This window comes from Lichenostomus cassidix, chromosome 4A, assembly GCF_008360975.1.
Source record: "Lichenostomus cassidix isolate B80296 chromosome 4A, HeHo_3.0, whole genome shotgun sequence".
In the NCBI taxonomy this organism is placed as follows: domain Eukaryota; kingdom Metazoa; phylum Chordata; class Aves; order Passeriformes; family Meliphagidae; genus Lichenostomus; species Lichenostomus cassidix.
In genome coordinates, this window is record NC_139485.1 from 1174387 (window position 1) to 1201756 (window position 27370).

A 27370-nucleotide genomic window follows, 5' to 3' on the forward strand; every position below is an offset into this window, starting at 1 on the left:
TAAATAAAATAATCTTTGCCCTGCAAGGCAGATTCCAAGGAGTTAAAGCTCTTCAGTTGTCTGGGGAGAAGGTTGTGATGGACAGCACATGAGGCCCATGATCATCCCAAGAAACAGAGACCACATTCAAGGAATGACAATATATTGGTGAGTTGGTGTAGGAAAATTCATTTTAAAAAGGGGATAAAAGCAGGCAATTCCCTCTGGGATCAGTTTGGATCTCTCAAACTGGAGGTTTTCTCCACTCCACTTAACATGTGAGTAAATCTGAGCTAAAAGCAATAAAACCATTAATATTTACAGCTCTGGACTTTCATCTGCCAGATGACTTTCACAGGAGGGCTGTGCAGCAGCGGTGCCTGTTGGGATGCCTGGATGTGGGAACACCTCACACACAGAGTGTCTGGGTGAGCTTTAACCCTCTGGTTTAGCACAGGCTCGTCTGAGCACAGGAAATAAGGAGAAATTCCCTGGAGAGAAGATGTTTTCCTGTGGGAATTCTCTGTTGAGAAGGTGCAGCACCAGCACTCAGTGTGTGGAAATCTGGGGCTTGGAGAGTCATATCCTTGTGGCAAAATGGCTTCTTGAAGCAGGGAAGTTGTGGTTTGGGTCCAAGAGTTCCACTTCCCCAAGAGAGATTTAGTCCAGGACCAACAAGTTGGATTTACTTTGGGATTAAGTCCAGGGTAGGAGCCCAAATATCCAACTTGGGAATGGTTCTGTGTTCAGCTCCTCAAAGGAGTGGCTGCAGACAAGGATTCCCGAGCTGTTCCTGACATCCAAGGGTGGATTTCCCTACATGTTGGACACAGTGATGGAGTTGAAGTAGCTCAGCAAGTCCTCCATGGTGAAGTCCAGGGCAATCCCTGCTCCTGCATAGCAGCGTTGGATGAGCTCCTCAAACTCTCGGTACTGCCGGATGAGCTCCTGCTGCATGGCCTGCCACACCACCTGGAAAAGCACAATTCCTGCTCCATGACTGCCACACCACCTGGAAAAGCACAATTCCTGCTCCATGACTGCCACACCACCTGGAAAAGCACAATTCCTGCTCCATGACTGCCACACCACCTGGAAAAGCACAATTCCTGCTCCATGACTGCCACACCACCTGGAAAAGCACAATTCCTGCTCCATGACTGCCACACCACCTGGAAAAGCACAATTCCTGCTCCATGACTGCCACACCACCTGGAAAAGCACAATTCCTGCTCCATGACTGCCACACCACCTGGAAAAGCACAATTCCTGCTCCATGACTGCCACACCACCTGGAAAAGCACAATTCCTGCTCCATGACTGCCACACCACCTGGAAAAGCACAATTCCTGCTCCATGACTGCCACACCACCTGGAAAAGCACAATTCCTGCTCCATGACTGCCACACCACCTGGAAAAGCACAATTCCTGCTCCATGACTGCCACACCACCTGGAAAAGCACAATTCCTGCTCCATGACTGCCACACCACCTGGAAAAGCAGACTTGAGCTCCTTCTCCTGCCCCTGCAGCCACACAGGTGATGCAGTCCTGAACCCCAAACCATCCCAGTGTCACACCCATCTCAATCCAGTTACCGGCAGAAGATTTTCCTCTGGGGAGAGATATTTCTGCATTTTCTTGTAGAGGGTCTCCAGAGTCCTTTTGACTTCCTTGCCAGGATATTTTTCCACGACTTTCCGGAGCTCCTGCTTGCTGTAGGCCAGCTGGAAGCTGATCTCCTCTTCCTTCACCCCCTGAGCCAGGCGGGCTTTCACCCCATCAAAGAAATGCTGGAAAGGGAAGGAGGAATTCCATGCTGAGCCATCCTAAGGAGGATTCCTGCATCAGGGCTGAAACCTGATCCCTGCTCTCAGTTCCCTTCCCATGTCTGATTCAGTGGAAATGACGTTTAGTGAAGTATTAGAGGTTGTTTATCCCCCAGAAAAACAGAGTTTAGGGAATTTCATGGTTCTCTCCCTTCCCTGCTCAACAAGCAGCATCTCTAAGGGTTGCCAGCCCATGGAGCAATGGGACAGCTGGAAATATCCCTCCTGTTCCTTGGTGCTTCCCCCAGTTTTCTCCCCTCAGAGGGTTTGGAGCTAGAGGTGTGCATGGGGTACCCCAGAACCTGCAGAGGTGTAAAGCAAAACCTCAATTTTCTCAGTTCTCATGACATCTGTGCCACAGCTGGACAGGACATTCCACATCTGGAGTAAAACAAGGGAATAATCCCTTCCTTCATCCTTCTGTCTGTTCATACAGCCCAAGAATCCCTTTCGGTATTCCAGCTGCAATTTGGCTGGGGAGAAACACCCTAAATCCTAAAGATTCTGAGTTCCTAAATGTATGGACTGTTTCCAAGAACCAGAAATGGGCTCCTGCATTACCTACACCTCTTTGCACCTTCTCTTGGTGAAGGGAAACTGGGAGAGCTGAAGAAAGCCATGCCAGGATTTTGGGAAATCCAGATTCCCTCACATCCTACTCCCTTTGTTGTGAGCAGCAAAACAATCCTTTCCCTTGGAAAAGGAAGGATTTGGAGCTAAAGCAGTGCTCAGGTAGCATGAGACACAGAGCTGATTTTCCAGCCAAGCCAACAAATGTTTGACAGCAATGACTGGAAACAAATTGGAAGTAACAGGTCCCATAAATAATTCCAGCTGAGCTCCGCCTGTGAGACATTTTAGGAAGAGGGAAGGAGCGGAAGAGCCACGGGCTCGGTAAGGAAGGAATGTCTGTTTGAGTTAGCAGAGCCAGATGCTCTTAGCTCAGTTAACAAAGCAGCCACGCGGGAGGTGTTGGATGGATCAGCCCAGGCAGCTGTGAAAAAAGAAACAGGATCTGCCAGATGCCGGCACGCAACTGGAGTGGGAATGGGAGCAAACTGGGAGCAAACTGGGAGCAAAATGGGTGCAAACTCCCCAGCAGGGCTTTGGAATTTTGCCCCCGGTGTGTCTTGGTCCATCAGCTGGATATGGGCACAAGGACAAAGCAGCAGGAAATGGAGAAAATCCTGCATGCTGTTTGGATTGTCCTTAAGAAGAGGGAGTGGGAAAAGCGTCCTTGTTGGCAGGATGATCACATTGTCTGGATATAAGGAATTTGCTCCAGTGAGAACAAGCTGGGATAATCAATCACACCTGCCCAGGGATGTGACAGAGTCCCACCACTGCAGCCTTCAGGATGTGACTGGGCAGGGAGCTGCAGAACCTCATCCAGGCAACATTCCCAATGAAGTTTGGACGGGATGATCCTTTGGGATCCCTTCCAGCCTGGGATTCTGAGCTGCTGCTGAGATGGGACTGCACAGCCAAACCCAGCAGTGGTCAGGGAAGGGGTGGGAACACTGGACAGGACATTCCACACCTGCTGTGAAACAAGGGAATAATCCCTTCCGTCATCCTTCTGTCTGTTCATACAGCCCAAGAATCTGTTTGGGTATTCCTGCTGCAGTCTGGCTGTGGAGAAATACCCTAAACCCTAAGGATTTTGAGTTCCTAAATGTACAGACTGCTTCCAAGAAATAGGAATGGGCTTCTGCACTATTTACATCCCTTTGCACCTTCCCTTGCTGTCCATGCTCAGACTGGGAGAGCTGGAGAAGGCCATGCCACAGTTTTGAGAATCCCTGTGCAGAATGAAATCCAGGTGCTCTCAAATCTTGTGACAACAAAGCAACACAATCCCAGACTGGATTCAGGGTGGGGTGATTTGAACACCAATTAATCCAGAGGTTTGGGAAGAGCTTGGAGGCACAGGCCAGGCTGCTGTACTCACACTGAGCCTCTCCAGGAGCTGGCCCAGGTAGGTGGTGATGTATTTCTCCATGTGCTCCCTGCACATTTGCTCAGCTTCTCTCTTCTTGTCCTCCAGGCAGGGGATGTTCTTTTGGCACAGGAAGCTGTGGATGTGGTGGAAATTTTCCATCATCACCATATCCGTGTTCACCTTCAGGTTTGCTGAGTTCAGGCTGTTGACTGGAAAGGGAGGAGGGGATCAGGGCTGGAGAGAAGCCCCTGCAGGCTGTCAGGGGGATGTGCCTTTGGGAGGGCTCATTTGAACATCTGACTTCAGACAGAGTAATCATAACACAAATCCTGATCCCTGTCCATGATTGCCTGCCTCACCTCCTTCCCTGCAAGCATTCCTGGAGCCTGGCAGGGCCGTGTCCATGGATTTAGCAGTGCCTCACCCCAGGCTCCTCTGCAGGTGGAAGCTGCCTCTGTGCACCACCTCACGATCTGTGCTCAGAGCTGTGACTCTTGCAGCCCCTCAGGTCCCCTCCAGGCAGGAAAACAGGGTATTCCCACTGACAGGAAGCTGTGGGATCCAGCTGGGACTACACAGGGATCTACTGGAAGCTCCCTGCCCTGCTCTCCCAACACCTCTCTCCCTACCAACACCCCATGTTGGTTTTGGGGAAGTTTTTCTTGGCTCCCAAGACCTTGTAAGAGGAGTCTGTCCTGTGAGCAGCTCCTCCCTCCATAGTGGGACAGGAGATGTTGGAGTTAGATCCAAAGCTGAGCCCAGGTGTCTCACCCCTGGGACCATCCCTCTGTGACACACTGCACACCTGGAATTTCTCTGGAGCTCCCAGGATCTTGCCCAGGAAAAGGGGTTTCAGGTCCAGGCAGCACCCAGGGTACAGACAGCTCCCACCCTGCCACACTTGGAGTTTTCCTGGTGCTCCCACGATCTTGCTCAAGGAAAGGAGTTTCAGCCCTGGGCAGTGCCAGGGAGTCAGGCAGCTCCCACCCTGCCCTGCTGGCCCAGCTGGTCACTCCTGCAGCTGCAGGTGGACATTTCCTGACCAGAACATCCAGCCTCGGCACTCACTGCTGCTGAAGACGCTGCTGGCCAGCCTGAGCTGGGCCTTGTCCAGCTCCCTGCGGCGCCGGGATGTGTGGAACACCTCCTCGGAGAAGGCCAGGAACTCCTGGAAGCGGCTGACGCAGGGCAGGATCCCTCCTCTCATCCTGCTGGGGGGCTTGGCCTCCTCCATCTCCTTGCACAAGGTGCCCTGAGAATGACACAAAGATGGGACACCCTCAGATCTGATCTCATTTCATGGAGCACAGGCCAAGAAACAAGGCAAGGAATGGGGTTTGGGAACACTCCCTGCATTTACAGTGCCCTCTGCGATTCCAAGGAATGTGAGATTCCTTGTTTGAGGCTGACGTGGAGCTGTGCAGCTGCTCTGCTGCTCTGCTGCTCTGCCAGGCTGGGGAGACACAGAGCTGCAGATTCCCCACGCAGCTCCCAGGGCAGAGGTGTCCATCCCTGCCAGTCCTGCTGCCCCCAGCATGGCTCAGGAGCAGAGCTGTGCTCCTGGGCTTGGCACAAACATGGTCAGGGAATCATGGAATGGTTTGGGTTGAAAGAGCCTTAAAGATCATCCCATCCCACCCCTGCAATGAGCAGGGACACCTTTCACTACCCCAGGTTGCTCCAAGCCCATCCAGCCTGGCCTTGGACACTGCCAGGGGTCCAGGGCCAGCCACAGCTTCTCTGGGCACCCTGTGCCAGGGCCTCCCCACCCTCACAGCCAGGAATTCCTTCCCAATATCCCATCTAACCCTGTCCTCTGGCAGTGGGAAGCCATTTCCCCTTATTCTATTCATCCCTTGTCCCAAGTCCCTCGCCATGTTTCTTCTCCCTGCAGGCACTGGAAGGCCACAATTAGGACACCCTGGAGCCTTCTCTTCTCCAGTTGAATAACCCCAATTTTGTCAGCCTTTTCTCACAGCAGAGCTCCTCCATCTCTCATGTTGGAAGTTCAGGATGAACATCAGGAAAAATTTCTACACTGAAAGGCCTGGCAGGCATTAAAGGTGCTGCCCAGGGAGGTTTGGAGTTCCCATCCCTGCAGGTGTCCAAGGAAGGCCTGGCTGTGGCACTCAGAGCTCTGAGCTGGGGACCAGGCAGGGATCAGGCACAGGTTGGACTTGATGATCCCAGAGGTCTTTTCCAACCCGAGTGATTCTGAGATTCTGTTTAGAAGATTCTGGAAGAGGTGAAACATCCCTCAGGCCTATTGGGCTTTCTCCTGCTGACACTCACGATGCACTTGTTGAAGTTGCTCTTGGCCAGGAGCAGCACATTCCCCAGGAGGGTGTGCAGGAAGGACGAGGGGGGAGCTGAGGAAGAGCCTGAGACCCCAAACACAGAGTCACTCAAGGTCACCAGGACCTGCAGGCAGCCCAATGGGTGGGCCTTGTTGCAGACATCCAGGAATGCCCTCAGCTCCGGCTCCAGGCAGCTGAACATCTCACTCAGCAGTTGGGCTGTGGCTTCTTCTGGCCTTAAAAACCAAACCAAAGCATGGAACAGTCAGGAATGAAACAGGGGGGGACACCCCAGCCCATGTCCTGTGTGTATCCCATCATCCACATACTGGCTCTGGGTCTTGGTGCGAGGAGGATCCTCTGGAGATGCTGTGGGCTCTCCTCCCTTGGTGGCAGATTCCTGAGGAAAGATTGGAGTGGAAATTATCAAAGGATCCCAGACTGGTTTGGGGTGGAAGAGACCTTAAAGCTTATCCCATTCCACCCCAGCCATGGGCAGGGATAGTTTCCAATATCTCAGGTTGCTCCAAGCCCTGTCCAACCTGGCCTTGGACACTTCCAGGGATCCAGGAGCAGCCACAGCTTGTCTGGAAATTCTATCCCAGCCCCTCCCCACCCTCACAGAGAGGAATTACTTTCCAATATCCCATCTAAACCCACCAAATAATGATTTGTCTGCTCTCCCTCAGCCAGGAAAATGAGCTCTGGATTTATTTCTGCTGCCTCTCATTGCAGTCCTGTTTAATGTGTGGAGATCCCTGATTTTCCTGGAACTGTGAATTAAATTCCATTTAATTCTCCCCTTAAGTTTCCCCAATGCTGGTTCCTGGAGGATTAGAGCTCAGGAGAGCTCAGGTACCCCATGGATGTGCCAGGCTGGAAAATGGGAGTGGAGAGGACACAGTGCTCACCTTCACCTCCAGCCCCTGCAGCTCCACGGAGTTGTGGCCCAGCTGGAAGAATTCCTGCAGGAATTGCTGCTCCGAGGTGCAAAGGGGCTGCAGCTCTCTCAGCACCTGCTCCAACACCTGCTTACAAACCACCTGCGGTCAGAACACCCTCTGGAATTCCCTGGGAACACCGGAGTGTCCACCTGAGGGGACATGGGGTAGCACAGGGAGCCTCTGCTCCAGGGAAGGAGCACGGGATGGGGTTGACATGGAACACATCAGAGACCCTCAGCTCCTCACCTTGCTGATGTTCCCCCTGGCTGGGATGTCCTCCTGGCTCTCCCTGCTCCCAGGGAGGATCCACCAGGGCTGCTGCCTGCTCCCCATGGGCTTCTCCCAAGTTTCCTGCAGACCTGCATGGAGTATGGGATGTCAGAAATCCAACCTTCTTGGGTTCTCCAGCTCCTTTGAAGTCTAAAATGTCTTTTTATGTCTAACCTTATGCATGAATTGACCTTTTCCTGTTGCATTCAGATAAATGGGGAATTCAGATGTCATTCTCATTTTTTCTCTGCCCTCTGACCTCTCTTTTTCATTCTTTTTATTTAATTAAACTGCCTTTTTATTTCTCTGTTTATCCTTTTGCTGCCTTGTCCTTACTGCTGAGAGCTGGAAAATCCCAGGGGATAAGAGAATAAATCAGCACAAAAACCTGCAAAAGTCTCAGAAAAACTGTTTGGTGCTGAGTTTTGATGGTAAATTGCCACAAAAGTATCCAGGGGAGAAGTCAGTGGCTTTTTTTTTTTTTCTTCCCCCAGAAAATGGCCTTTTCAAATTAAAATCTTTCACCTGGAAATAAATATATTTTTCCAACATTGGCAGTTTTACCACTGGGGGCTTGGCTCAATTGGAAAAGTTGAAAAATATCCTTTGAAAGATGCATTTTAAAAGTCCTTTTGTACTCCCTGAAAGGAATCAGTGGGGAAACGTCCAGATTATTTCCTAATTATTTCTAAAAGTGGGAATCATTCCCCTATCCCAAAGGTTCTGGTGGAGTCAGGTCACCTCTCCATCAATCACAGTATTCCAAAAATCTTTATTTGAGCCACTCCCTGTAGGATTTTCCCTTTGGAAGGATTTATCAGCTCCATGCTGAGCAGGGGTGAGGGATGAGCCAACCCTGCCCACGACTCCAGCCTTGCTAAAACCAGGACTAAATTAAGGAGATGCTTCCTAATCTTTTTCCTCCATTTATGTAATAATTACACTGTCTGGGAAGTGGTAAAACCAAGAAAAAATAAATCTTCCAACAGCAAATGGGAAAGGATTCTACAAGCCTGTGGAAAAGGGAATGGGAAAAGGAGAAAGGACTTAATTGCTGGCTCACAATTAATTACAAACAGCTTGAGGTTGCCTTCTAAACTCCCCCATCAAACAACGCAAGAAATCAACAGGTGGTGCCATAAATAAAATCCTTTCTGAAGGCAGGGAATCAACCCAAAAAACTCCTTGGGATAATCAGGAGAAAGGAAGTGGCCTGGAGACCTGGACTGGGATCTTTTCCAGCAGGGATGAGGGATATTTGACAGCAGGGATGAAGGATATTTTCGGGCAGGTTTCCTCACAGCCTGGGCTCCATCCATGAGCTGGGGAAACAGCAGTATGAGGTTCCTGCAGAACTCCATCAAAGCCAAGCCTGCCCTGCAAAGCAGCCAATTCCGCAGGAATATTCCAGCGGGAGGCTCCGGGAGCTGGGAGAGCCTTCAAGCTCCTGCAGAAGGATACGTGCAGCCCCTGGAGATGGGCAGGGAGTTGTGGATGGGCAGGGAGTTGTGGATGGGCAGGGAACTGTGTCCGTGTCCTGGAGCTGGGAACAAGTCACCTTCCCCCGCAGAGGGAGGGGTTGCTGTCCCCCTGCTCTGCCCCCAGCACTGCAGGGATGGAGAGAGCTCAGCTGGGACAGTGCCAGCCCCGGGGAAGGTGCCACAGCCTCTGTGGGGACAACTTGCTAAAAATTCCTGCTGCTCTCACGAACCTCCCTCCGGGGTGTTGTGCCAATGTTCTGCTCACATCAAGGATGGGCTGAACATCCCCAGTCCAGCCTGGGGCTTCCTGCCTGTCCCAGACCTGTCCTCCTCCTCTGGAGCACAGCAGGGACATCCCAGAACAACAGAACTCATCCTGTCCTGCCTGTGGGCACTTTGGGATGATTGCTACTGGAGCAGGATCACCTTGGAGCCATCAAGGTGTCCTTCCAAGAGTTTTTTTGGGGATTTAATCACTCCTGGTTTATAGACTCGTGTAGGAATCAAAGATGGATAAAGTCCTGGAAGGAATCACAGTTTAACATTTATGGAAGGGGATGAGGCAGACTGGCTGCCACACATGCCCTACACCACCTTTTTTTTAATTTAACAACTTTATTTTCATAAATGGCCCAGTGGAAGGTGTCCCTGCCGATGGCAGGGGCGGAACTGGATGGGATTTAATGTCCTCCCATCCCAAACCATTCCATGATAAAGGATCTCTTCTATTGTGCTATCTCCACCACCACAATAGCCCCTTTTTCAATGACTTTCTGTGCACTCCCAGCTGTGCTTAGGTGGGTGTGCTTGGAAAGCTCCCCTGAGTGCTTTTCTCTCCTCTCCCCCAGCAGAATTCCAGCTCTTTGCTCCAAGCCCATCAATCCCTTTGCAGGAAGGAGCCAGTCCTTTATCCTGCCCAAAATCTTTATTTCCTCCTGTTGCAATCTCCCCTCTCCAGGAAATGATGCTGATCCCATGATCCTATAAACCCCACCTGGAGTTGGCTTCCCACTTCCAATTCCCCAGATTTCCTTGCTCCAAGTGCATTCCCTCTTGTCAGGAATTCCTATTTTTTAGCAAGGAAGAGCACGTTTTCCCATAAAAAGTTGCATCCAGGAGTGGGTGATGGGGGTGTGAGAGAGGAATATTTTATCCATTAACCCTTTGTTTCTCCTGGTGTGCAGGTGAAGAGAACCATGGGCCCCTCTCTGCCAGGCTGAGTGCTCATGGAATCATGGAATGGTTTGGGTAGGAACAGATCGAAAGCTCATCCAGTTCCACCCCTGCCATGGCAGGGACACCTTCCACTATCCCAGGCTGCTCCAAGCCCTGTCCAACCTGGCCTTGGACACTTCCAGGGATCCAGGGGCAGCCACAGCTTCTCTGGGAATTCTATTCCAGGGCCTGCCCACCCTCACAGCCAAGAATTCCTTCCCAATATCCCATCTCTCCCTGCCCTCCGGCAGTGGAAAGCCATTTAGGTGCCATTAGGACCATTTAGGTGACATTTTCCTCCTTTTTTTCCAGGATGCTGTGCTCCCCTGCAGCTCCTGATGCTCTGCCAGCACCACTCATCCTGCACTGATCCCATGGTTTTGAGGTTCCTGTTTTCCCAGTGGCTGAGTGTCTTTCCCAGGGGAAGTGGCGCTGGGCAGGAGGAGCTGGAGGGAGTGGTGGGGATGTTTTGGGTGTGATGAACCCCAAAACTGGAGCCACCAGCCCCACTCCCTTCCTTAGGCTCCATCCCCTGGCTCGAGATCTGGACACCAGGGATGAAGGAGGTGCAGAGCTGAAGTGCTGACTGTGATGGACAAAACACACCAGTCTGACCTTCAAACTGGGCCAAACTGGCCTGGAAATTTCCATTACATCCCTTTGTTTTGCTGAAGGAAAATGTGACTTGTGGGCCATAAAAAATTTCCAGAGGAGACAGATCAGTTTCTCTTTTTATCTTCAGAAACACCTGACTGGAATATTTTGAGTCAGATCCAGCGATTTTGGTGGAAATGAGCACCTTGGGACAGACAGCACAGCCCCACAGTCAGCTCACTGTGAAATCATCCCATAAATATTGCTGTGAATTCCCTCTGTCTTCAGGGACAGGCAGGGAAAAGTATCTGAGGAATCTTGCAGGGAAATATGGGCCAGGCTTTACAAAATCTTAAAACCATGGAATTATTTGGGTTGGGAGTGAGCACAAAATCACCTCATTCCAGCCCCCTGCCATGGCAGGGACACCTCCCACTATCCCAGGTTGCTCCAAGCCCTGTCCAACCCAGTCTGAACCTCTTCCAGCAATGGGGAACGTAAAAGGTCTTCCTGGAGCCTTTTCCAGGCTGAAAAACCCCAAATCCCTCAGCCTGTCCTCACAGGAAAGGAGCTCCAGCCCTCAGTGTAGGTGAAGGCAAGGAAAGAGTATTCTTGATGGGGTTTTTGAGGAGATAATGGTGGAGTGGGAACTCTGGGAATCTTTGGGATCCAGGGACAAGGGAGCTGACAACAGGTTTTGTTTTCCAGGCTTTTCCACGTCCCACTCTCTCCTCCAGCTCCTCAGAACCATCCCAGCCACTCCTGTGTCATTCCTGAGCCCTACACAGGGAAAGGGAACAAAAGCTCCAGCTCTAAGAAGCAGCTGGACAAAACTGGGGAATCAGTGAGGCCAAGGCTCCCACAAACTGTGCCTGGAGTGGAGCAGAGTTGGCTTCTTCTGTCCTGCCAGCCCAGCCCATGGATGAGGGAATCAGTCATGGATCAAAGCTGGAGAAGCCACCTGTGCTGGAGGTGACCGTCACCTTCCCTGGGTGGGGACAAACCCTGCCCAGCAGCACAAAGGGCAGGTTTTAATCTGATTTTAACTCACTCACTTCCTTTCCTTCGTCCCAACAAGGAGCTCCTGGCCTGTTCAAAGAGAGCTTTGATTTCTTGCTCATAGAGTCTGCCGAGGTTCTGGGAATAGACCTGGAAGGGGAAGAAGCAGCCAGGTGAGAGGAAAAAGACCAAATCGGGGGGTTTCAGGCCTTTGCCTTCAACACAACTGTGTCACCTCCCAGCTTTTTTTCAGACACAGAGCTCCACGATGGCTGGATATTTCCAGCAGGACTCATGGCCTTCATGGCCTTGGTGAGCCCCAGTTCCCATCAGGAATCCCCCAGTCAGACCAGTCTGTTCCCAGGGAATGGTTTGCAGTGTCTGCTGAGGGCTTCACTGTTTTGACAATGGCTGATGGATTTAGATCCACTTTTTACATTGCAGACATCTAGAGAGTGATCCAGTCCATGTACGAAGTACAAACACAAAATAACAAGTGTCCTTGGCTCACACAGATGATTGTTTATAATCTGTTTTGAACAGTTGAACAAAGAATTAGCAAGTTTCACTTTCCAATTACGGAACCTGCAGCCAAATGCATGACCTAACTATGTAAATATTCAGGCCATGCAAAGTGAAATGAGTTCAGCCTCACCTTGGGGAGGTCCCAGAACAGAATGGGGTTGATGTTCCTCAGCCAGGCCATGAGGGGAGTGTAGGGCAGCAGCTCCTCGTGGTGTGACCCATGGCTTGGGGCAGCCACGGTGCCAGTGGGGTGGGCAGGAGCAGGGAGCTGGGAATTGCCCTAAATGAACAGAAACGACAGAAAAAGTCACATCAAGAAGCCTTGAAAAGTGTCATTGTCACCCAAAAGTTCCAGTTCAGAAATTGCAGAATTCTTGAAATTTGCATATTTCTGAAATTTCCAAATGTCTACAACTCCCAGTTCCGTGTTTGTGAAGGACATTCCAAGCTGAAGCACTTGGAACTCAGGTTTGATTCCCGTTTTCTTGGAACAATTCAGAGCTGGCCCATCAGGAACACGTGGGATACTCCAGATAAAACCCCTGGTCAGGAGAAGCCATGGGACAAAAGCTCCTTGTGGAGGAATATGCTGGAAATCTGAGCACTGGGAGGTGGATCTGCCTCGGGGGATGGAATACAATGGAGAGCAAGGATTTTCCAGGGTCTGGTGGCACTGGGACACTGCAGCCCTTCCAGGTTTGGAGCAGATCCAGGTGGAAAAGTTTACTCAGGGATGTGTCCAGCCAAGGTCTGCAAGACTCCAAGGATGGAAATCCCACAGTTCCCTCCCAGTTCCCTTCCCAGAGACACTGTTTGAAAGGAAATACAAAATATTTAAGGAAGGAATGCTAAGGATTTGGGAATTGCTCCTTCCCACAGAAGGAAATCCATGGGATTTCTGCCCACAGGGATCTTGTCCACCAAATCTTTTAAACTGGCAAATCAGCACTTGAAATTGTTAATTAAAGGATCAATGGATTGGCTTTTATCCTGGGATTTTAGGTTGCAAACAGATAAAGGATCCCCCAAAATAAAATAAGAAAGCCTAAAGGAAAAATCTCCAGGACCAAGGACTTAAGGAATTTGGGAGCCTGGATTTCTCCTACATCCCTGGAAAATGAACCTGAGGGCTGAGGGACAATGACAAGGAGAAGGTATGTGGGAAGATCTCTCCGGAGAGACACTTTGGGAAAATCTTCTAGCTATGGCAACCCCTGCACCACCGGCCTGAATTTCCCAGAATATTTCAATTTCCCGGGATTTTGAGGTGCCACGTGAGGAATGGAGCCCACCTGCAGCTCAAAGATGTTGGTGAGGTGATTGACGAAGGATTTCTCAAAGTTCTGCTTGAGGGTTTCAAACAGGATCAGCTGCTCAGCCACTGCCTGCAGCTTCCGGTAACCTCGAGGGAAAAAAGGGATATTTGGGATTTGAGGGGACCTGTGGTGGCTGCAGACCCACGTCCCTTAGAAAACTGGGAAATCAGACAGAAGTAAATCCCGAGATAAATCCACCCAAAAGCCAACAAAGGGGAGAAAGCTTTGCTATGGTACCAAGAAAATGGAGACAAGGAGCTACAAATAAAAAAAAAATTAAAAAAAGAAAAATAATCCATGAGTCTGACCTCAGACAAGGAGACACGCCCAGTCTCACCACAAGGAAAACTTGGGATTTCCTGCCAGGATTAAGTCCCTGTACACTGCCAGGGATCCAAAAACTCCCACATTCTGCTACAATGAATTATTGTTTTTCCCTGCTGGAGCACAGACAGCAGAGACCATGAATTCCAGCCACAGCTTTTCCCAGTTCCTTCCCAAGCTCCAAGGGGTGTTGTCCACCCCTGGCAGGACACTTGGCCTCACATCCAGGGATTTGAAGGGATTGTAGGGATGGCTGGCAGGAGTTTGCATCAATTCCAATGAGAACTGGACCAGCTGGAGTTCAGTGGGTGGTGAGCTGCCCTGGAGTCTGGGTGCTCCAAGCTGGCCATTGGATTGGATTTCTCCAGGAATGGAGCCAATCCAGGCTGGGAGAGCTGGGAATGTTCACCTGGAGAAGAGAAAGATCCAGGGAGAGCTCAGAGCTCCTGCCAGAGCCTAAAGGGGCTCCAGGAGAGCTGGAGAGGGACTGGGGACAAGGGCTGGAGGGACAGGACACAGGGAATGGCTTCCCACTGCCAGAGGGCAGGGAGAGATGGGATGTTGGGAAGGAATTGTTCCCTGGGAGGGAGGGCAGGCCCTGGAATAGAATTCCCAGAGAAGCTGTGATTGCTCCTGGATCCCTGGCAGTGTCCAAGGCCAGGTTGGACAGGGCTTGGAGCAACCTGGGATAGTGGAAGGTGTCCCTGCCCATGGCATGGGGGTTGGGCTGGATAGGCTTTAAGGTCCTTCCAGCCCAAACCATTCCCTGATTCCAAGATCTCCAGACCAAAGCCAACCCTCTAGGCCTGCTTCCCCCGTTCTCAACTCCAGGCAAATATTGTTTGTAGTCCTGCACTTTCCAGGCCCCCCTAGATCTGTGCTGCTCATCCCAAATCCAATCCCTGTATTCCTGCTTTTCCAAGGCAGGGCTGCTCAGCTAACACAGGAGGTAATTCCTGGGAATATTCCCTCCAGCAGCAGCAGCTCAGGGCAGCACAGGATGGTGCTGGGGCTGATCCCATGGGAGGAATCCCTGCTCCCTACTCACTGGGATGGATGGGAATGTCCATGCAGGCAGACAGAGCCTCTGCTGCAGCCAGGCAGGTTTTGATGGCTCCGGGACTGGAGAGATCCGCCCGGCTCAGGGTGTCACGGTGCTCCTGGCTCAGCTGCAGCTGGGTCTGCAACAAACACAGCCAGCTTTGCATCCCCTCTGATCCCTTCTGATCCCTTCTGATCCCACCGGGAACGCTGCTGCCTGGGAATCACCGAGTGCTGTCTGCAGCTGAGGTTGTTGTGTCCAGCAGGAAATCCAGGCTGCTCCACCCCTCTGAAAACCTAAGTTCTGCACAGGAACAGCTGCAGAGGTGGCCAAGGAAGCCCTGGAAAGACCTCAGCAAGAGTTTCCAGAGGGCTGGCACCTCTGGAATCACTGCTGCCAGCAAAGGAAGAGCTAAGGATAAAAGCAAAATCTAAGGATAAAAGGAAAGCTAAGGTTAAAAGGGAAAGCTAAGGCTGAGAAATTAAAATTGGCACGGAGGCCACCACAAGCTGTGGAATTGAGGATTAGCTCTTGCATTTATGTCAAATTTTAAATAATTTCCCATATTCCAAGGGCTCATCCAGAGTCTTTCCCCTGGCTGTGCTGGTGTCCCATGGCTGTGGCTGCAGGGAAAAGCTCCTTGTGCCACCAGGGAGGCAGGAAGGAGCTCATGTGCACTCTGCCCACATTGAATGGTTAGGTTGCCTTCAAGAGAGGGGAAAAATGGGAAAACAGAGAAAAGAGAGGAAGGGAAGGGGAAATTCCCATCAGTGGGAAGTGGGAAGAGGAGCAATAAGTCCCTGGACAAGCAGTCCCTCCAGGCAGCAGGGAGTGCCTGGAATGCTTCCCATGGAAGGCGTTTGTTTTCTCTCAAGACATCCAAAGTCCCCTCTGCACTGATGGATCAGGGCTGGTGGGAGCAGGCTTTGACCTGGGGTGCCATGTTGGAAGCTGTGCCTCAAATCATTAATTAATTAATTGCCATGCTTGTGTATTTTAAGGCCATGATTCTTTGTTGTTAAATTACTAATTGGCTTGGTCATTGCTAATTCTGCCTTGGGAAAGGACTTTCAGAGACCCCTGTGGGCCATGGGAAGAGCTCTGCACCTCAGCTGCTACTGGGGCTCCCTGGTGGCCATCCCAGCTCTGTGTCCATCCTGGCTCTGTGTCCATCCCAGCTCTGTGTCCATCCCAGCTCTGTGTCAATCCTGGCTCCCTGGTGGCAATCCCAGCTCTGTGTCCATCCCAGCTCTGTCTCCATCCCAGCTCTGTGTCCATCCTGGCTCTGTGTCTATCCCAGCTCTGTGTCCATCCCAGCTCTGTGTCCATCCCAGCTCTGTGTCCATCCCAGCTCTGTGTCCATCCCAGCTCTGTGTCCATCCCAGCTCTGTGTCCATCCCAGCTCTGTCTCCATCCCAGCTCTGTGTCCCTCCCAGCTCTGTGTCCATCCCAGCTCTGTGTCCATCCCCATCTTATCCACACCATTCCCAAATTTCCCAGCCACAGGAGCTCCGTAACCCTCGCAGACAAGCAGAATTTTCCGTGTTAGAGCCTCCCTGGAAATTTTTCCTGACAAGTTCCCCAGCTGAAGATTGATGTCCTCGTAAATCCACGCACCGTGAGGAACAGGATGTCATCCATCAGCCTCGCCCTGTTGGCAGCGACACGGTGCAGCAGGGAGTTTTCCCGGTGGATGTGATCCATCTGCTGCTTCACGCTCCCCAGGAGCTCATCGTAGAGCTGCAGGGTCTCCTCCACCCTGGCCACCTCTGCCAGGGCCTCGTCGATGGAGCTCATCAGCTGGGCCACCCGCGGCTCCGAGGAGATGATGGCTCGGAGGTTGGCCTGTGGGAGGAGGAAGCAGAGGGATTCAGAGCTCGGCAGGGAATGAGTGTCCCCATCCTGGGGTCAGTCCTTCACCCTCCAAGCAGGGATCTTGTCACAGGAATGGGCAGGATGGTGGTGGAATTGTCCCACCTTTGCACTTGGCCAAATGTTACCTTCGTGTCCCCAGGGCATAAGAAAACCCTGCCCTGGGCAAGGTGTCCCCTCAGAGCACTTCCATCTGTCCCACATTCCTGTGGAGAGCCCAGGTAAATCTGGCCATGAGCAGGAAAACCTCCATAGGTGTGGAGAGACCACCGAGCCCTGCTGGTTCTGTGCACTGGGAAAGTCTCACTCCCACCCTCATCTCCACAACTGCTAGAGTCCCCTGAGGAACCTGAGTGTCCTTCCCACGATATTTCATGGAATCCCAGACTGGTTTGGGTTGAGAAGGGTCCTAAAGATCATCCTGCCATGGGCAGGGACACCTTCCACTATCCCAAGCTGCTCCAAGCCCTGTCCAGCCTGGCCTTGGACACTGCCAGGGATCCAGGGGCAGCCACAGCTTCTCTGGGCACCCTGTGCCAGGGCCTCACCACCCTCACAGCCAGGAATTCCTTCCCAATATCCCATCTCTCCCTGCCCTCTGGCACTGGGAAGCCATTCCCTGTGTCCTGTCCCTCCAGCCCTTGTCCCCAGTCCCTCTCCAGCTCTCCTGGATCCCCTTTAGGCCCTGGCAGAAGCTCTGAGCTCTCCCTGGATCCTTCTCTTCTCCAGGTGAACACACCCAGCTCTCCCAGCCTCTCTAACCATGGACACTCATCTCCAACAGCACCAGCAATGCTCCCAACCTGCACTGCTCCTGGAATTCTGCTTCCCAGCCACACCCCAGAGACCCCATCCCATCCCATCCCAACCCATCCCATCCCATCAGCTCTGCTCAGAGCTCCCCATTGTATTAACTGTTCTTTAATTAGAGCCACAAGCCTCCCCGGAGCCTGTCCCTGCCACCCCTTCAGGCTGTCCCCATGGGGTGTGCCCTGAGCGGTGACACCGAGGGGACAGTGCTGCTGGAAGGAGCCCTCCAGAGGATCCTGCTCCGGGAACAGGAATATAAAATCCAGCTGCAGGCAGCACAGAGCTGCTGGGAGCTGCCTGCAGTTCCACATGTGTTGGGATCCTGGAATGATGTAGGAATATCAATGTCCAAATCAGAGCTTTTGGCCTCCCGGAGTCGCGGCCGTGCCGTCCTTCCCTTTGGAGAAATCAGCTTTTCCTTGCTGCCAGTGCAGGGATTTTTGTGATTCCCAGAACAGCTGGGTTGGAGGAGAGTGATTAGTATTGGAGAGGAAGCCAAGGTGTTATCCCTGGGATGTGGGAAAAACATTTAAATGGATGCATGGGCTGGTCCAACTCTCAGATTAATAACATTTAATATTGGAGATTAGGGCTCGGAAATGGAAATGTTCATTAATTAATTTGTATTAGTGGGAAGTCACATTTATTCATTAGAGGGCATTAAAATAATGTATTCAACGGCTCCTTTCATCTCCAAAAACTTAATAAAGATGCATCTGTTGCTCTCCCAGGGTGTTTTACAGCTGGAACAGTCACAAAGTGCCTGCAGGACCTGCCAGGAGCTGGCAGGAACAAACCTCAGGAGTCTGGGCTTCCGGATTAACATCCAATTGTAATCAGTCATATACTGGGAATACAGCAACTACTGCAGCTAAAGGAGGCTGAATTTAGGGCTTGTGGTTTCTTGTGTGGTTTAAGATATTTCCTTTGGCTTATTTTTTCTTTTTTTCCCCCTTGGTTACCAGCCATAAAATCCCAGATATTTTAGCAGAAGATGAGTGCTCAAAGCAAATTTCCCAGGTTTTTTGCTCCAGCATTTAAAGGAGAAATTTCCTCTGCAGAAATGCAATAAATCTCAGCAGCTCCAATGGAGTCAATAATGCTCAGAAGTCACAAAATCATGGAATGGTTGGGATTGGAAAGGACCTCAAAGCCCATCCAGTTCCATCCACTCAGGGACAAGAGCCAGGGATGCTGAAGGATCCTCCTGCAGGGGACCCTTGAGCTCCTTGGTTTCATTGTCTCCCTTTCACTTCCAAATCTATGGAAAACCACAGAATCCTGGAACGGTTTGTGTTGGAAGGGAACTTAAAGCTCATTTTGTTCCAACACCTTCCACTCCCCCAGGTTGCTCCAAGCCCTGTCCAGCCTGGCCTTGGACACTGCCAGGGATCCAGGGGCAGCCACAGCTTCTCTGGGAATTTTATTCCAGGGCCTGCCCACCCTCTCAGGGAATTCTGGAAACAGCCTGTGCCTTTTCCATTGGCCCTTCCGACTGCTTTATATTTTCCATTTAAATCTCCTTCCAGCTCTGTTTCATTTCCCCCCCTTTTCCTTCTCCCTGCATGCTGCTTTTCCTTCTCTAGACATCCCTTTTGTCCCTTTCCACCCCTCAGAGCACCCCACACCCCTGTGCCCTGCAGTCACACCCTTCCCTACATTTCCTGCTGGAATTTCTCCCAGATCAAGCTCCCGCAGGGAAGGATGAGCTGCTGATGCCCAGAGGCTCAATCCCTACTCCCAGACCCCTCCTTGGCTCCATACCTCATCCAGCACCTGCAGCTCGTGGCTCAGCTGCTCTGCAAAGGCCACAGAGTTGTTCACCAGGGGTTCATGCTCCTCCATCAGCTCCAGCACATCTGCAGCCTCCTTGGCAGTCATCTCCTGGTAGGCACTCAGCTCCTCCTGCAGCTCAGCCTCCGCTGGCTCCTTCCCACCTTCCTGGGGCCTCTGCATCCCTGGGAGATGTGGGGAAAGCCAGAGCCTTTGGATGAGGTCATTTTAGCAGCCCTGCTCAAATCTGGTCCCACTGAGGGAAACGAGTCCAATTTTTTCTTAGAGTCCAATATTTTCTTAATGACCCTGATATGAAAACCAAGAGTATTTTGATGACATTTTCTGATGATATGAAATTAAAAAGAAGCAGAGCAGGGCAGGTCATGATGGGTTTTAGAACTGTCATGAAATTAATGATAGAAATGGCAAAATCATGGACTTAAAAGTAGAAATTTTCTTTATTGCTAAAAGTTAAGTTTTAAAAAATGTGGGATTGTTTGGAAATCATGGAGGAAAAAACACGAATATTGCAGATGATGACAGTTCCCAGTGCCTTGATGAGGGATATGTGGAAAAAGGGGATGAATGGCTTAAAATGTATTCAGGAGAATCAGAGAGTCATCAATGTCCATACAAGCCCTGGCAAGAGATTATCTGGAATGCTATGGCATTCCAAAGATCATGGAGTGGGGCAGAGAAAGATGGATGTGGGATAAAGGGTGAGCTTTGTAAGGGGGAAAAAACAGACTTTGGGGTTGGGTTGGGTTTTTCCTTGCTCACCTGTGCAGGACTGTGGGCTGGGACACCTGGATGTGTCACACAAAGCAGGACAGATTCCAGGGGGGAGGAAACTCCTTGGTTTGAATTGGACACGAGGAAGAAGGGCTTGACAATGAGGGTGGGGAGTGCACAGGGTGCCCAGAGCAGCTCGGGCTGCCCCTGGATCCCTGGAAGTGTCCAAAGCCAGGCTGGATGGCACTTGGAACAACCTGGGATTGGAAAAGGTGTCCCTGTCCATGGTACTTAAGGTCTGCTCCAAACCAAACCCTTGTGCTTCTATGAAATAGACTGAAAGTCATGCATTGTAGAGTTAAAGATCTATAAAAATTTTCTATAAATAATAAATATATGAAATATATTTTATATCCACAAATCTCTTTCCTTCTCAATGGCAGGATGTCACCAGACCCTGCACTGACATTGCCAACACTTTGCTCACCTCCCCAGCCCAGGGTGTAGAGAGGATCCCTGGGGATAAGATAAGTTAAATTGTATTTTTATTCCCAGCCTGGCTCTGTGTATCCATGGACAGTGGATCAATTGCTGGCTGTGCCTTCAGCCACCCAAACCCATCTCCTGCTGCTCCCCTGTCCCTGGGATCACCTCACCCTCTCCCATCACCCTCATTCACTTCCTGAATTGCCTGAATGCCTGAATTCATTCACCTTTCACTGGTGGTGATGCTGCAAAAAGCCCAGAGTGTTCTGAGCATGACAAGGCCTTTAATTAATTAATTAATTACCTTCCACTGCACCCGAGGGGATGTTCACAAAGGTGACAGCACCACCAAGGAATCGCTGGTTCAGCTTCCACAGGCACCTGAGGAAGGTTTTCTTCTCCTCCAAGCTGCTGGAGGTCCACTTGTAGAGCTTCTCCAAGTGCAGCTCGAAGTCCAGGCTGGCCTAGATGTCCCCAGGTAATTAACACATCAATTAACAAGCTTCAACCCATCCTGCTCCAGCACTGCTCATTGAATCACACATTATATAAAACCCCTTCACCTTTTCCTGCACTTTTGGGGGATGAGTAATGAGTTTTGACAGTGGCCAGTAGCAGATGCTTGGGATCAAAAGCATTCCAAGGGCAAGCCTGGAGTTCTGGTGCCTTCAGGATTCCCTGGCAACCTCCAGCATCCCATGATCCAGCAGCTCCCTGAGCTGGAGCTTGGATGCACAGCTCTGTGTTTAACAGCCCTTGAAGGAGCTGCTGTCCCTGCTTTCCTCTAATGGTTTTTGGGATTATTCAGAGCCTTGGCACCTCCAGCATCCTGTGGGAATGAGCTTGGAAGTGCTGAGTGGGAAAGGGGGAGCAACTGGAGGGAAGAATTTGGGATAGATCCAGCACCCACCCTGCCCCCACTGCAGATACTCCCTCTGCAATCGCCATCCAGCTGAAATCCCAAATCTCTCTTCACTCCAGGCTGGGAATACCAGGAGAAACCCCAGAAAGCCTTCCACAAGCTCAGACCTGAAATCCCTCTGGAAGCAGTGGGGGATCACCTGGCATCACCCAGCAGCCCCATTTCCCAGCAGGGGAAGGAAAATGGACTGGAAACAAACACCCTTGGCATTTCCCACGTTGTTTCCATCCCTATAAATGTTTACATTTCCCTGTTCCCAAGGGGTGCTGTCTCCTGGAGGAGAACTCCAGCCACAGGAGATGCAGGTTTTGCCACTGAGCTCCATCTAAGTGGAAAGAACAATGGAGGCTGCTGAACTCGGAATATCCCACAGCAGGCAATTCCTTCCTGCACCATCCCAGCTCTGCAGCACAGCCTGATCCTTCTGGAGAACTTCTAATTATGGGCACTAATCACCACCACAGCCTCGGGGAGCTGATTGGGATCACTGCAGTCCTAAAAGTGTTCACTCCTGGCGAGGTTGTTCCAAAACCCCTTGAAGTGACACTTCCACCAGGTCCCACCCTCTGGAATGGCACAGAACCGGTGGCACGGGGGGTAATGGAGCTATTAAAGCAGGGAGATGTTAATTAACCACCTCATGAATATTCGTGATGTTTTGGTCAAGGCAGCTGGAGCTTTAGCAGGGCTGGATTTGCTGTGTCAGCATTTGCTGGTGCCAGGGAAACTCTGGTTTGCATTCCAGCTGGTGATGAGGTCCCATCTGAGGAATGACAGGGATCATTCTGGCTGTGTGACAGCAAGAAGCCAGGAAGGGGCAAGGATGAGGCTCCAGGCTTGATGAAGGGAAGAGAGAATCAGAATCAAGGAATTTCTTGGGTAGAAAAGGCCTTGAAGTCCATCCAGTTCCACCCCTGCCATGCCAGGGACACCTTCCACTATTCCAGGTTGCTCCAAACACCATCCAGCCTGGCCTTGGACACTTCCAGGGATCCAGGGGCAGCCACAGCTTCTCTGGATTTCTATTCCAGCCCCTTACCACCCTCACAGCCAGGAATTCCTTCCCAATATCCCATCTCTCCCTGCCCTCTGGCAGTGGGAAGCCATTCCCTGTGTCCTGGAGCCAGCAGAGGGAGATGTGGAGAGATCATCCCACTTATCCTGCCAGGAGGAAGGTGAATGGGGAGGTGGCTGCAATCTAAAAACACATCTGGAAAGGCACAGAGCTGCCCAACCTGAAGGGCAGCACAGCACAATGGGAACGATGTGGGCAGAAATACAGGCTGGCAATTACAGGAAGGAGAACCAAGTTCTTTATTTGTCTCCCAGCAGGAGGTGGGGCAAAAAAACACCAATATTTTCAGATATGAGCAGATTATCCCATTGGGATGGCAAATGAGGGGGTAAAAATTGAAAATCCTGGAAGTATCTTCTACTCTGAATTCCTGAGGAACCAAAGCAGTTGGAGGAGCCAAGTTCACCTGCTCAAGGAATTCTTGGGTGTGCTGGGAGCACCTTATCTCCTTGTGTGCAGGAAATGTGAGGTGATGAGATATCAGAACAGATCTGATCTCTGCATTGGGATTTTTCCTTCCCACCACACTACTTCATTTGTCCTGCATGGAGAACTGGGAAGCTGCTCTTTTTCCCATTTATTTTCATGCTTATGAAATGCCAGGCGTGTTGCCAAAGCCCCTGGAACATTCCCATTAATAAAAACCCTCATTATCCCAACTTTACCGACTCTCTGCCAGCCCTACAGCAGAAAGGGAGGATCTTATCCAATCTGCTTTTCCCCAAAACCCTCATGTCACCCTAAAGGCACAAATTCCTGCTGACTCCATAATCCCTCTTTCAGTAAATCCAATCTTTAAATCCCTCATGGAAATGTCTGTCAAGAAGCTTTGTCCCCATGGCCAGATGGGCCTGACAGGAGCAGAGCTCTGCAGCTTCCCAGGGCTGCTGCAAACATTGGAGCAAACATAAATGAGAAAGTTAAGGAGCTCCAGAGCTCCTGAGCTTTCCATGGAAGATGTGTCCATGGAGCTCCAGGGAATCATGGAATGAGCTTGGGAAAGAACTCCAAAACCAAGTCCAAGCTCTGAGTGAGTGCCACCATGACCACTAAGCTGTGCTCAGCTATTTGGCCAGCCTGACTTTCCACAATTAGAGAGAGATGATCCAGGAGGGAAGGAAATCCCTCCAGCCTCGGCATCTCCCTGGAAGGGATGAGGGAAACAAAGTTCAAAATCACTGAGGCAGGATGGAGGAACCTCAGCTCCCCACACTCCAGGAAACAGCTCTGGAAGCAGGAAAAGGGCTTTTGATCCTCTTCATTTTCCTCAAAATTATCATCTTCCATTCCTACACTCAAAATCTCCACACCCACTGCTCTTCCCACCATCTAAATGACGGCCTGAGCTCCAGAGGACCTGGATTTCACTATGGATGCTGCCCTGTGGATCATATCCCAACCTCTCCATCCCCCCGTGCTCCCCCTTTGCCTTGTCCTACCTGAGGGGGACTCCTGCCATCCACCAGCCTCAGCTGGGCCAGAGGCCACCACTGCTCGCTCCTGTGGGGCTCTCCTTGGGCCACCTTCACCTTCACCAGGCACGGCTGCACCGGCCTGAGCGTGTCCACTGAGGGAAAAACCAGGGAAAACCCAATCCTCAGCATTACTGTTATCCCAGTGCAGCAGTTCAGGGAGTGGATGGACCCACAGACACGGATTTTGGACCCACAGACACGGATTTTGGACCCACAGACACAGATTTTGGACCCACAGACATGGATTTTGGACCCACAGACACGGATTTTGGACCCACAGACATGGATTTTGGGGTGTGGCTGGATGGGGAGGGGCTGCAGGGATCCCTTCAGCTTTCCATGGAGTATTTACATATGGAAAGAGCTCTCTGGGGTCTGTTCCACAGTAATTTGATTCCTAGGAAGGGATTCCCAACGATTCCCATGAGATTTAAACCAGGCCATTGTTCTTTACATGAGTAATATTCCAGCAGGGTCTGAATGCAGCAGGAACAGGGAGCTCAGTGCAATAGGAATTCTAGGAATTTTATACCACATTCCTGGCCCTCAGTCCAGGATCCAAAACTCTACCTTTTCTGACTGACCACACATCCCATCAAAAATCCATTTCTGAATAACACCAATGAGCTGCCAGGCACCTCCTGGGAGAGACTCACTGTTCGTCATTTTGGATAATTTAGATTTTCCATATTTTCCAGGAATCTGACACTTCCAGGGACGATTCCTGGATTTTCAATGCTGCTCCAGAGGTGGATACAGCTTGGAGTTGTTCCTGCTGCACTCCCCTGACTACAGAAGGAGTTGAAGGACTTGATTTGGGCAAAAACTCCAACTGAAACTGTCAGAAATCAATCCTGCAGGAGGTGATGCTGTCCGGAAAATAAAAAAATCCACACTCATAAATTCTCAGGAGTGATGGAGCAACCAGAGAAGCACAGACTAAAGGAGATGGGAAATTTCCCAAAGGATTCCCACCCTTGGCTCCTCATCAAACAGCTCCAGCCTCCTGGAATATCTGGGCACTTGGAAAACTCCCAAAATCTCCGGACAGAGGGAGGCTGAGCTGTGTGAGGATGGCTTTTTGCTGACCTCTAATGACAGAATTGATGCAAATGGTAAAAAAAAATAGAACTTAATTCCTGGAGGGAGCAAATCTGAATTCCTGGAAGGAACAAATCTGCTCTCCCCAGCTAAAGGTCATCAATGTCCAAGAGGGAATTTTAGGTTTTTTCCAGTTCTGGACAGGCTGCACTGACAAGGCACAACTCCTGCTTGGGATTCAGACTTCCTTCATTTAATCCAGAAATTCTGGTCCTAAATCTTCTCCCAAATCAGGGGAAGAGCCAACAGAGACTCAACTGACTAAAGCAGGAAGAAACCTTCCTGTGTTGGCAATTCCATCCCCCCAGGGTTCTCACCCACGACACAGAGAATGCACATCTTCCTCCTCTTCCCTGTTTTCCACACCTGCACAGCTTCCAGCAGCCTCTTCTGCTGAGGCTGGAACACCTCCTTCTCCAGGGAGCTCCAGAGGGAGGCCATGCTGGGACCTGGACACAATTCCAAGTGGTCAGGGCACGGCAGCTCCTGAAAAACACAGCCAGGAGGGAGAGGGATCCATAAAAACAGCAGCTGCCCCTTCCCTTGGAGGGTTGGGTGGGCTTGGAGCACCCTGGGGCAGTGGAAGGTGTCCCTGCCCACAGCAGGGGTGGAATGGGATGAATTCTAAGGTCCTTTCCCACCCAAACCACTCGGGAATTCCATGACTCCCATGTCTCAGGAAGCTGGGTTGGAAGTGATCCTAAAGATCATTTCCTTCCAACCCCACTGCCACGGGAGATGACACTGGGATGCTTTTCCACTCCCAGCAGACCCAGCAATATCAGAATTGCTGGCAATCCACATCCTGTAGGTCCCAATAAACCCTTGGAGGCCACCAGCAGCTCTTTCACATCCTCTGAGCTGCGTGGGGAGGGAAAAAGCCAAGAGGCCACAAGGAAAAGGTTGGGTTTTGCAAATATTTGAGTGAGAACCAGGGATATATAAAAACGCACGCTGCAGAAAAATAATAATAGTAATAATAATAATAATAATAATAACAATAACAATAATAATAATATTTACAACAGGCACTGACAATGCTTGGGAGGAGGAATTTGCTGCTGAATTTGTGGCTCTGCAGTGAACAGACAGCAATGAACCCCTCAGCAGCTCCCTCCCAGGTACTCCCTCAGCTCAGCCACACATTTAACGAGCTCGGAATCCCATCCCAAATTATTAAATCTTCCTACCGAGCCTGTGACCCCCCAAATAAAAAGGAATTTACTTCTAAAATGATTCTGTCACCACCACAACCCTTTGAATGAAAGCCCTCTCCAGGCTATCCTGATTCCTCCATCCCTGTCAGGTTTTCACCCTCTCTAATGGCATTCCCCTCCCCAGAGCCCATTTTCCAGCACTAATTCATTTAAAGCAGCACTTGAGCTGCAGGCAAATGATGGAAAGGCAGAGTAATAGAGGGCTCCGTGCTGCTGGGTGAGTTCATTGGGGAAGCACCACCCTTCCCGGGGCTGGAATTGAAAAGCTGTCAGCAGCAGAGCAGGATCGACCCCTGTCATCCAGAGACAACCTGCGAGACTCACAGATGGCAGGGAAAGCTTCCCGAAATTCCCCCATCACCCACCCAGCTGCTGGCAGCCAGGGAAAGCACATGGGGAAAGGGAAGAGTGAGCAAAGATTTACCAGAAGAGGAGAAACCAAGGGGTTCAGTCACAGGGAGCCTCAGAGCAGGAAATGATCTGTGGGTGAAATGAAAGCCCTGAGAGCAAAACAGGAAGCCTGAAGGACCTGGGTGAGCTCTGAGCATGAGGCCAGGGCAGGAAATCCCCAGGTGCATCGGAGCTGCAGAGGGGAAAAGCAAAGCAAAGAGAAATCGCTTCCCATTTCCTCTTTGTTTTGTTAAAAAGAGTCAAAATCAGGGTTAAACCCCCTCCATTTCCGATTTGTTTTCTTAAAGAAAATCAAAATCAGGGTTAAACACCCTCCATTTCTGCTTTGTTTTCTAAAGAGTCAAAATCAGGGTGAAATCACCTCCATTTCTTCTTTGTTTCATTAAAGACTCAAAACTAAGCTTAAATCACCTCCATTTCCTATTTCTTGGTTAATGAGTCAGTGTTTTTAGAGAAAATTAGTTCCTCCACCTGTTACCCACCAACCCCAGAATTCCAGCTCCAGGGGGGATTTGGTTGGGAATTTTTCTTTCTATTTCACTTTATCCCCCTTTTAAAATTCATCTCCCAGGGCCAAAGACAGGAAAACCCCAGATGTCCCAACCCTCCCAGACCTGGCAATGTCCCTCCTGTGCTGATGTTCAGCACCACCAAGGCTCTGGTGCAGCACAAGGTTTGGCTCCACAGGTTCAGATCATCCCAAAATTCAGGGAGAAGGGAAAACTGAATGCAGCTT

The 27370-nt window shown here is 50.7% G+C and overlaps 1 protein-coding gene across 4 annotated transcripts; it reads right to left on the reverse strand.

Annotated features, from left to right (window-relative positions):
• Positions 1–125: 125 nt before the first annotated feature.
• LOC146437242 (exocyst complex component 1-like) lies at positions 126–26709 on the reverse strand. Of its 4 annotated transcripts, none has more exons than XM_085059993.1 (18): positions 26648–26703; positions 25324–25492; positions 23870–23997; positions 20738–20897; positions 19204–19397; positions 16375–16602; positions 14764–14896; positions 13368–13477; positions 12206–12355; positions 11607–11700; positions 7238–7350; positions 6959–7075; positions 6377–6447; positions 6043–6283; positions 4819–5002; positions 3760–3959; positions 1578–1772; positions 126–951 (listed from the first exon to the last, which is right to left on the reverse strand). In XM_085059993.1, exons 2-18 carry the CDS (start codon positions 25445–25447, stop codon positions 796–798), a joined length of 2598 nt encoding a protein of 865 aa, XP_084916119.1. In that variant the 5' UTR covers positions 25448–25492; positions 26648–26703; the 3' UTR covers positions 126–795. The 4 variants fall into 4 exon arrangements, with proteins under 4 accessions (XP_084916119.1, XP_084916118.1, XP_084916121.1 ...); XM_085059992.1 differs by having other exon boundaries at positions 6959–7090; XM_085059994.1 differs by lacking the exon at positions 126–951 and having other exon boundaries at positions 1623–1772; positions 3760–3883; positions 6959–7090.
• Between the last annotated feature and the right edge of the window lie 661 nt (positions 26710–27370).